Raw genomic sequence first — 12,137 nt, 5'->3', positions numbered from 1 at the left:
TATATAAAAATCGTTTCTTTTTTAAATATTCATGGGACAATTAAAGCTCTGAATGCCTAGTTTTGTGTACACTGAACCTACACAAGGCCTACATCGACTATCGACTGCATGTATACAAAACAGGATTTAAACTACATGTAAACATTGAGTTTAGTCAATGGGAACGTAATTATGTTTAGTTTATGTGTGAGTTACACTAACACAACACCGATTTTATGTCAATGTGAACACGGCCTAAATCAGATATAAACTGGATGTGAGGAAGTTCATACATGGCATGCAACGTATACCTGATGATTTTGTAAAATTAAATGGGATATCATTATTATTCTATAATATTATTGATACTTTACTGGACGCGTCCAGTCCCGGAAGAATACTTTTTTTGTCATATGTTATTTTTACAATAGCAAGTCTTTTTTTGTAAATTTGGTTGAGCTATGATAAAGGTGCCACGAATGAGCATTCATTTACAGAATTATCAAAAATATTTTTACAATGCAATTTTTTAAAATTAACTTTTTTCTACTCTACGATGCAGGTAACTAAATAAATATCAGTAATCAAACATAATTATGCTTTAATGATTTGCTTGTATCCGTTAGTGTAAAGAATAATACGGTATTCATGGCAACGGTTATATTATCTAGCCCATGTCATCTATAACATTGGTAGGGGACAAATGCCATTTTTGAAAATGTGTGTATAACTTGTTAACAGATGATTTGATTAGCATTGTGAAATATGAAAAGTGACTTATGCAAATGAATTATTTTTCATGCAGACACTAAATGTGGATACTTTGATAAAAGACCAAAATGGTGAAGAAATGAAGGCATTATATATTTTTGCACATGCAATACAATACCTAAAAGACCAATTGATTATAAAACTACGCAAAAGTTTTAAGAATCTGGACACAAAAGACATACACTACGTTATTACTGTTCCAGCCATATGGGATGACCAGTCAAAAATATTCATGCGGAAAGCAGCGGAATTGGTGTGTATGAGTATTTGACTAATGTTATTATATCTTCGGCTTAAAAATTATAAATCTTTTATCATTGCATTAAGACAGTCGGGAAACATAACAAAGAGTTCAAATGTTTTCTAACCTAAATCAATTTTCTCAAAAATAACAATCATATTATTACACATCAGATATCCTCATCATAGATACCAGGTTTACATTTTGTATGCCAGATTAGTGTTTCGTCTGTAAAAGTCTCATAAAATTAAATACTTAGTAGTTGGAAAAGTCAAATACAGTTAGACGTTGTATATCATGAATATCGCAATATCCGAAAGGTGTTTACAAATGCAGCATTATTAAACTGTCCCTGGGATAGACAATCTTTAGTATTTCGAAACAAAAGTTTTGTAAACAGTTAATTCATACTAATGACCATATCAAATAAAGTTGAGAGGGTGCTGAACACTTATTGCACTATAAGCAAAAAGTAAAATCACAAAAATATTGAACTCAGAGGAAAATCAGATCGGAAAGTCCTTCATCACATGGGAAAATCAAATGATAAAACACATCAAAAACGAATGGACAAGAACTTTCATATTCCTGACTTGGTACAGGCATTTTCAAATGTAGAAAATGGTGAAATAAACCTTGTTTTATAGCGCTAAAACTCTCACTTTGTTGACAGTCTCATCAAATTCCGTTATATTAACAATGATGCGTGATCTAAACAGACATAATAAATAAAATAGTCAAAATATGGGTACTGCAGTCATCATCGTGCAACAATTTTAAAAGGAACAATTTAACAGAACAAAAAAACATCTATCTGACGTCAGAACATTTTATACGTCACATATTTTTGTCGTTCAATGTTTATACAAACAATTTTAAAATTTCACATGATTGGGCAATGTTAGCATACATGGTTAAAAATTCAAAAATATGTAAGAATTAATTTCAGAAATAGTCCGAGATTTAAAATAGTCCCAAAGTTCTATAGAATTTATAAGATCCCACAAATAGTTCATTCCACTACGCGATTGAATAATTTTGACGTTTGTGGTTCAACGTATTTTGTAATACATAATAGAAAAATATCATAAAGACATATTATAGAACAATAACATACTAACAAGACACCGTAATGTCAAAACAATATAAAATAACATTTGACCTTTGACTTATAGACCACAGATTTCATAGGATATGTTATTCTCCCCTCCTGCACTATCTAGTTAAGCTTACTGATGAAATTCCGAATGGCTTGAACATTATCTTCCAAAAGCGAAAATATTGATGACCGGAGCACCTGGACCTCGGGGCAGCATTGATCATATTGTAAGACGAATTCGACTTCATTGCAAATATATTTAAATATAAAAAAAGATGTAGTATGATTGCTAAGGAAACAACTGTCCACAAGACACCAAAATGACACAGACATTAACAACTATAGTTCACCGTGACACAATATACCACTCCTTTAGCCCCCCCCCACAAAAAAAAAAATTATCTTCAATTTTTGACCCCCCATTTTAAAGAAAAAAAACCCTTTTTACATCCAAAATAAAAATTTTACCAACATTTTTGTGTGATTTTTAACTTCAAAATTAAGAAGAAAAAAAAACACACTTTGTATTTATACCCCCCATAAAAAAAATAAAAAAAATTTTTTGTAAAGAGCACACCAAAACCTTAATCCTGGTTTTTTTTATAAAACTCATTTTTTCCCCTAAGGGGAGTAGTATAGTACTTGAACGACTCCAGCACCCCCCCCCCCCCCTTCAAAAAAAAAAAAAATTTGACCCCCAAAAAATTACCCTCATTTCAAGTAAAAGAGCCCTAAATTTTCATATAAAACAAAGCAAAAAAACACCCCAAAAACACCAAATTTTCTTACTCCCAAAAAAAACCGGGATAACAGGCAGAGAAAGAATTCTGTGGGATTTAAGAGAAAAATAAAAAAATCAATTTTTACTTTAAAAAATGAAACAACCTACAGCTCCTGATTTATATCCAGAATTACCTATAGAAGATGGACAAAACTATAGATTACAAAAAATTTCAGAAATAGAAAATTCTTTAAAAAATGAAAGAGACAAAAGAAATTCTTTATATAAAAAATATAAAAGAGGAGTAAACTTTACAGATGGAATAGATACAACTTTAATTTCAGCATCAGTTATTTCTGCAGGTATAGGTGTTGTTATTCCTATTTTATTACCTTTACAAATAACAGCAGTCGCATGCGGAAGTATTGGTGGTGTAATAAAATTAATAAGAAGAAAGCTTACTTTAAAAGCTAAAAAACATTACGAAATAAAAACTTTAGCAGAATGTAAATTAAATAGTATTAAAGATTTAATTTCTAGGTCTTTAACTGACAACAAAATAAGTGAAGAAGAATTTAAACTTATTTTAGAAGAGCAAGAAAAATTTAATGAAATGAAAAAAAATTCCCAAAAAGGAAAAATGGAAAATTTCCTAAAAGGAAAAAGTTTAACTACTTTAGGAGAAGATGAAAGAAAAAAACTTATAGAAGAAACAGAAAATAGAGTAAGAAACGAAATAAAAAAAAAAATGGAAAATCTATAATTTTTATAAATAAAGTTATAATTTCTTCTATTCCCCTTAGGGAAAATCCACCAAACTATGAATCGATTTTTTAGACACAGGGTGATTTTTTTATTAAATAAATGGAAACTGAAAAATCGAAATGCGCTAAAAAAACAATTCAATATATTTTAGAACAAGAAGATTCTTCAGATGAAGAAGAAGAGCGTCAAGCGAAAATAAATGGACTTACAAAAAAACAAAAAGATAAAATTATAGAAAATCTACAAATAATGGTTGATAATGAATTTAAATATTCAAATATCTTTTTGTTAGTAGAAAAATTAATATTTACAGGTAGTTTTTATTGTTTATTAACAGAAATATTTGGTTAATTAAAAATGGCATTTTTATTTTATTTAATTAAAAATGGCAGAAGGGGGTTATGAGTTTAAAATAGATGATTATGATGATGATGATTATGATAATGAAGAAAAAACACCATTAATAGATAATGATGATGAAGAGTTTCAAAATTATATAAATAAAGAATTTGAAAATTCAAGAGCTTTATCAGAAAATGATGCTAAAATTCGTAAAAAAGAAACTATAAAAAAAATGATTAAACAATTTTATAAAAATAATGGTGAAACAACACGTAGTGAAATAGGTTTTTTAGTTAGAGAAGATTATAAAGGAAACCAAATATTATATGTAAAAGATGAAAAAGGTAATAATATTGCATTAACATATTTTAAAAAAGGAGTATTAAAGTTTTATAAATTTAGCACTCTTCAAAAAGAATACGGTGTTAATTTTGTCAGGGATGTTTTAGGTGTAGATGATTTTAAAATATCTGATAATTTAAGAGAAGCTAGAGCAGATTTTCAAGATTTTCAAAGAACGATAAAAGTACCAATTCGTGAACTCGATTATATAGAAATTCCATTACAAGAAATATCTACACAACAAGAAGGACAAGAATTATTAGAAATAGCAAGTAATGAAGAAACACATGTGAAAGAAATAGAAACTTCATTTATTGAACAAGGAACATCTTACATAAATGAAGAAACACAAACATATATGACAAAAAGAGAGATGGATGGTATAATCAGTGCAATGACATCAGTAAAAGAAGAGATTGCAAATGAATTAACAAAACTGAATGAAACAAATAAAGACTTAGCAAAAGAAAATACCAAATTAGAACAAGCTAAAGAAGACAATGATGAATTTCAAATAGATAGAATAAGTAGTCGAATAAGAGAGTTAGAATCTGAGAGAAGTGCAAGACTAGAAGTAATTAATATTAATAAAGAGAAACTACGTAGTCAAGTGAACAGATTTAAACAAACAATACATAAAATGTTAAACGAAGACAAAACATTAGGTGAAAGAATAAGAACATTATTCAGAGAACAAGGAATAACAATAGTTAGTGTTTTAACTGCTTTTGGAATGATTATTGGTGTTATTGTTGAGGCATTTACTGGTGGAACTACTTCTCCTTCTCCTTCTCCTTCACCATCAAAAGGTGGTGTACAAGACTGGATAAAAAAACAATTAAAAAATCTTGGAAAATTATTATCTTTTCTTGCAGGAAAATTAGCAGCTGCATTACCAGGTATTATAGGTTCTATTGTTTCTTGGTTATTGTCTGCAACAAAAGACGTAGTAAATTGGTTTGCAAACAACTTATGGGCATTGCTTATTTTAGTTGTTAGTTTATTGTTTACTGCTGCTAGAGATTATTTTAAAAAATAAAGTGCTGTAAATCCTATTACAATACTTACAAATATTATTGCTTGTTTATTATCTTCATGATCTTCATGTTCAATTTTTTTTATTGGATCTATTTTTGGTTCTTTAGGCTTTTCAGGTTTTATAGGTTCTTGTGGTTTTACAGGTTCTTTTGGTTTAAAATCAACATGATCAAAATTTTTATTATTTAAATCATCATTAAACCCAAGTGTTTGATTTTCTGTTGCAATTATAATTTTATTATTATAACCAACAATAGTTCCAATTTGTAAAACCATATCACTGGGAGACATATATAAACCAAGTCCATAAGCATAATCAACTTTACTTCTTGCGTATTTTAAAACATTTTGATAATTTGATATCTGAGTGGGTAAATCAATAGGACTATTAATAACATCTTGTACATTTGCTAAGAATTGTTTTTGTGCATCAAATCCTGTTCCTACTTTTAAAATTTCTGTTTTTGTTTGAGATTGAGCACCCAACAAAGCCCATACGTAAATTTTAATACTTTCATTAATACGTTCAATACCTGCTCGTGTAAAACCTTCTGATTTATCTAAAATAAATGTTGTCCAAGCCATACTTATATCTTTTTCATGATAAATTGTATCACGAATATTAAAGAATGGACCATCCTTTTTATGATTTTGTCTATATTCACCACTTGGTTTATAATATTGCTCAAAACTTCCTAATCCTTGACATGATGATTCTAGTTTTTGTCTCCAATCTGTATTTGGAGAAATATTAAATTCATCACATAATTTCTGGTATGCAGCTTTGTCATATGGGTTCTTGTAATAACAGAAAGAAGAATCTGTTGGTAAAGGTGATTTAAGTTCTTTTAACATTCTTGCAATGCAATAATATAAATGAAACATATAAAAAGACTTTGTAAGATTTGAAGTATTTTGTATATGATCATTATAAGAAATCCCACATCCTGTACTTGCACACCATACTGCAAAGTTTAATTGACATTGCCACCAATCAAATGAAGAATGAATCCATGTATTCCATGGTTCGTTAGTGTGTATTGATGGGTTTTGATAGTTTTGAAATAAATCAGGAAAAGATGTTTTAAAGTTCTCTTTTTGATTTACAAATATCGTTTGATTTACAAGATTTGTTTTTAATTGATGATCTTTTTCAGAATATTTAATACCTGGATTATATGAAACATTAGGATTATATTTAAATTCTTTTGTTATCATTTTTTTATATTAAAAATGTTTCATACTATTTCAAATATTGATAATACAATAAACTTAGAACAATACATAAATAACAGAAATGGAAATAAACGTATTGGTTTGAAATTTATAAGATACAGTATAGGTTGGTATAATGTTTATCATGGGTTTATAACAAAAACCGGAGAGGAACAGCAAAGGATTATGAATGGTTATTATAGTTTTCAACAAATAGTGGATGAATTTCAAAAAGAAAATATTGTATTATCCGTAAATGAAGCAAATGGTATCGCTTCATTAAACACTACTACTGAGTTAAAGATAAGTAAGGGTTTGGGAAATATGTTAGGATTTAATAATAAACGTAAATTCGAACCTAATGAATTACATTATGGAAACAAATTTGTGGATTTTGCTATCCATAAATCATTATATATCCATTTGGAACAAGTTAGCACTTCTCATAATTATTTTGATGGTAAGCCAAGTACATTATTGGCTGTTATTCCAGTCGAGAATAAAGAGTTTGGTGAAGTTATAACAGCGAGATTTGAGCATCCGGAATATAAGTGTTTAGTAAATGATGTTATAACAGAATTGAAATTAGAAATAAGAGATGAAAATAATAACAAGATAATTAATCATTTACCAATTAATTGTGTTTTAGAAGTTATATAATTTATTTAATAAAATGAGCATACTTGGTGTCAAAAAAAAAAACGTAGAAAAAGAAATATTAAATATGAAGAGTGAGCTTCAAACAATGGATACTAAGGATAAAAATTTACATCGGAGTGTCGCTGCCCTAAGCATCAGAGTTTTAAATGTTGAAAATATAGTTAGTAATATTAAAAATAAACCAGACAGAAAAATAATAAGTATATATGCTGGAATTGATGGTCCAATACATGGAAATAAAAAGTTTAATTTTGGTGATGGTGGTGGTTATTATGTAATGAACTTTCCAGGACAAATATTGGGTATTAGTTTAGTAAGTTTAAGAACAAGCACAGATATTATAGCCATTAAGATGATTGTTAATGATAAGTCAACTAGTTACAAAATGAGTTTGGATAATGGTGTCACACACGGTTTTAATAACTTTTATACACCTTTTGAAGTTAAGGCTGGAGATTTAATAAGTTTTATTAGTATGACTAATAATTATACATGTATCAATACTCTAGTATCAGTGGTAATTGAATTATTTTTATAACAAATTTAATCCTTAAAAATGTCGGCATACGGAAACAAATTAAATCCTTACAGAAAAATAAGAGAACCTCGTGGTGTGAAAGGTATTCGTCAAAGTGTATCAATAACAAATAATCCTTCAACTATTGATCAAAATCAACAGCTATTAGTGAGATTCCCCAATCTAAGCAATAATGATGTTATTGTTCCTGGAACAACCAGATTGGCATTTGAAATAGAACTCACATCTACAGACGACAATGCAACTATATATCAAAACATAGGAAGAACAATAGTTAAAAAAACAACAATTCGTATAAGTGGAAATGAAATTATGTCAATTGATGATAGTGATATTTATCATTGTTATGTTGATTTATGGAAATCTACATCTGAACGTTTAAATATGGCATACCAAGGTATTGGTGAAACAAACATGTTAAAACACAGAGTTGGCGCGGATGATAAAGCATCAGACATAGGCGATGAAGCAATTGCAACTGCATATGGTGCAAGATTTTGTATCCCACTTGATTTTGAACTATTAGAAACTCATATGCCTTTTTATCAAGCAGGTCTTGGTGATAGACTTGAATATGAACTTACATTTAATAATTATAGCAATGTTATTAAATCAACAGATACATCTGCAAGTTATACAATCAAAAACATTTGTTTAGAATTTGATATGGTTACTGATGCAGAATTAGCAAGGCAGATAAGACAACAAGTTAATGGTAAGATGGTTATTTTGTACGATAGAATACTAAGACATAGAAAAATAACCAAAAACAAATCTGATACATTGTGGAATATAAATTTAAATGTTCCAGCTAGAAGTATGAAAGGAATTCTAATGTTGTTCGAAGATCCTGAAAGAACAAGTACCGAAACTTATTATAATCCTAACATAACAAAAGTAGAAATGACAATAGAAGGTGTTCCAAATCAACTATACAGTCAAGGAATGAAAGCATATCAACAATGGGATGAAATAAATAAATTCTTTGCTTTAAATTCAAAAAGAAATAAAACAACAGAAGAAGTTTTAAAGGATTTAAATTTATCCTATACAACATTAGAAAAATATCTTACAACTAATTATGCATTATGGTTAGATTTACGTTCAACAGATGACAATTCGTTACACGGTTCAGGTAGAAGAATTGAAAATGCTTCTGAAGGTATTACTATCCAAATAACAAAAACAGCAGGAGCAAATAAATTAATAAATGTTTATCTGTTTGTTATACAAGATGCACAAATTAATTTTGAAGATGGAAGATTTAAAGAAGTTAATTACTAGTAAGCGAACGGTTCCCCTTTAAAAATGGAAGAGATACACTCCGATTCCCTTTATGAATTACCAAAATATCCCCATTGTGCTATTATATGTGGACAAACAGGATGTGGAAAAACAGAGTTTGTTCTTGATTTATTAGAAAAAGAATATAGTGGAGTTTTCAAATATATAGTCATACTTTGTCCAACCATCCAATGGAACAAAGCATACAAAAATCGTGAATGGATTGGTGATGTTAGAAAACCAAAAACAAAAAATTTAATAATTGTTAATCCTATTGTTGAAGTGAGAGAAGCGAACGGTTCCCTTTATAAAGAAGAGAAGCTACAAGAACTACTAAGAATGTTCTTTAAAAAATATGCTGGTCATCCAACATTATATATCATTGATGACTGCAGTGCAACAAAAGAACTAACAAAGAAAAAAGATATGCTGTCCGAGCTTGCATTTTCAGGAAGACATGCGGAACAATCAGTGTGGGTCATTTCACAGAGATACAACTCTGTTTTAAAAGATTTAAGAGAACAAACAAAATGGTTATGCATGTTCTACACAAAAGATAGAGATAGTTTTGATAATTGTCTAAGAGAAAATGATGTTATTCCTACTTTGGAAGAAAGACAAAGAATAAAGGAAGAACTTAAAAAAAAGAAACATCGTAAATTAATATTAAAGACAGATCAACCTACTGATTATTGGTTACTTAATTGATTTTTTTTTAGCAATTCTCAAGTAATGCTTAAGTAATGCTTAAGTAATGCTTAAGTAATTCTTAAGTAATTTAACCAAAATAAGTAATTCTTAAGTAATTTAACCAAAATAAGCAAAATAATTCTTAAGTAATGCTTAAGTAATTCTTAAGTAATTTAACCAAAATAAGTAATTCTTAAGTAATTTAACCAAAAATAAGCAATAAAAAAAGCAATGCTGTTGGAAATACTAACAATTGCAACAAACACTGCAGTCTTATCATTGGTTGGATATGTTGTATTTAATTTTTTTAAAGTTAAAAATAAATTATATCCGTTTTTTAAAACGTATAAAATGAATGCTGAAGAATTATTAAGCGAACAAATTGTGGAACACATAAATATTGATGATGAAGCGAGCGAAGTGAACGGTTCCCTTCAAGAAAAAAAACGCGAAAGATTATCAGCTGTTGTTGCTGGTGGGAGTAGTAAACAATATCTGGGTAAAGAATTACAACTGTCGGATATTGATAAAATGACAACAGAACAAATAAACAAACTATACTGTAAATATGAAGCAAGATTGGGAGCTAGTATGACCAAGACATTAGGAAACTCTTTTATAAATTTATATGTTATGGGTGTATCAAAGTTTTTCAAAGTTGTTAATCCACCAATTTTGATACAAGACTTAGAGGAAGATCCTTTTATCAATAATGCTTTAACTAATACATGTTGTGAACTGTACTATAGATATGGAATGTATCTTGCTCCTTTTACTGCAATATTAACAACAGCAAGACATATTGAACCACTCGCTTCGCTCGATTTCCAAAAAAAAGATGAAAAAAATGACATAAAAAATGATGAATGAAAATCCTGAACAAAAAGAAAACAAAGAAGAAAAAAAAGAAGTATTTAAAAAACCCAAACCAAAAGACCCAAAAAGAGTAGCTGCTGGTAAGAAAGGTGCAGAAGTAAGAATAAGAAATGCAGAATTGAGAAAAAAAGAAGTGGAAAAATTAAAAAAAGAAAATTCAAAAATCAAACAAATAACAAAAGATTCTGATACAGAAACAGATTATGAATCAAACGAACATATTCCTTCGGTTGAGAAACACTCCAGCTCCCTAGTTGATTATAAATTTGTACTTTTTTCTATAAGTATTGTTGGATTGGGATTGTTTTTTTACAACCAAAGTAAGAAACCAGAAAGAATGATTAAAGAAATAACAAAACCAGAAAAACAAAAGAAAGAAATTGATCCTTTTGAATTTAATTAAATTTAGTACATTAAAATGACAACTCAAAAAGACGGAAAACAAATAGCAAATATGTTATATCATGCTGGAGTGGAAACATTGTTAACAGTTGGATATGCAGAAATAGGTAAAAAGGTATTAAGGAGGCCAGCACCAAAAGTGGATTTTAATATGAATGATGTTGTAATGTTATCCATTGATATATTACTTGCAATGGCAACAAAAGATATGTTGATTAAGCAAGGTATTATACCTGCTGATATTATGAAGTAATTTTTGTTTTTATAAAATGGCAAGTGCTTTAACAATGATGCTTGGTGGGGCAATAACAAATGCTTTTGCATTTTCAGGGAGTAATTATTTATTTTCACATATGGGTAGTAATGCAAATGAAGAGAAAATAAGACATGATAAAGCTATAGAAAAATTAGAAAAAGCACAAGCAGAATGGAATAAAAAAAGAATACAAAGATTAGATTTTATAAATGAACAATTACAAAAGGAACATCATGCGGTTCAGACTTTTGATGATGTTGACCAGGCAATGAAACTATACTATCGTGTCACGAATAAAAAATTTACTTCATTATCACCTAAACCTACATTAAGTGATTTTTATACTCCATCAGAAGACCAGAAAAATAGAGAGATTGCATTTGTTGTTGGTGGTATGGCATTAACTGGTTTTATTGTTTGGAAATTAAAATAAAAAATTGATAAAAATTAGAATCCCTAATTTCTTTACTTTTCCTGGTAAAAACAGCAAAATTGCAGAAAAAAGTATGTACTATTCCTGTACTTTTTCTGTTTTTAGGGGGTATAGAGAAATAATAAAATAAAATAAAAAATTCTTAAAAAGAAATTTCAGGACATGGTTTTTCAAAAACATATTCATAAACTTTATCTGGTCTAATAAAAGCATCCCAACCAGGGGGAAACTTAGATAACTTTTTACCATCAAACTTTTCCATTACTTCCATTTGTTTTGGAGTCAAAGGACATTCTCCATCATCTCTTAAACAACATATCTGATAATCTGATAACATTATTCTTCCTAATATAACTTTAGCGTCAGGATCATCTTTCTTAGTATAAGCTTCAATCATTTTTTAGTCTTTTATTTTTTAAAATAAAAATTTAAATTATATATTTTTTAATATCCATAAGGAAAACTTCTAATTAGATTTTCATTTT

At 28.6% G+C, this 12,137-nt stretch overlaps 1 protein-coding gene across 1 annotated transcript in view; it reads left to right on the top strand.

Moving 5' to 3' along the window:
- Window positions 1-12,137, top strand: part of LOC139486577 (heat shock 70 kDa protein 12A-like) — a 36,725-nt gene that overhangs the window by 6,768 nt on the left and 17,820 nt on the right. The window contains exon 3 of the mRNA XM_071271498.1: window positions 785-1,003. Within this exon, the coding sequence (XP_071127599.1) occupies window positions 785-1,003 (219 nt within the window). The remainder of the gene's footprint in view (window positions 1-784; window positions 1,004-12,137) is intronic.

Source organism: Mytilus edulis, chromosome 8 (assembly GCF_963676685.1).
Source record: "Mytilus edulis chromosome 8, xbMytEdul2.2, whole genome shotgun sequence".
Taxonomy (NCBI): Eukaryota; Metazoa; Mollusca; class Bivalvia; order Mytilida; family Mytilidae; genus Mytilus; species Mytilus edulis.
This window is presented reverse-complemented; position numbering and strand designations above follow the sequence as displayed.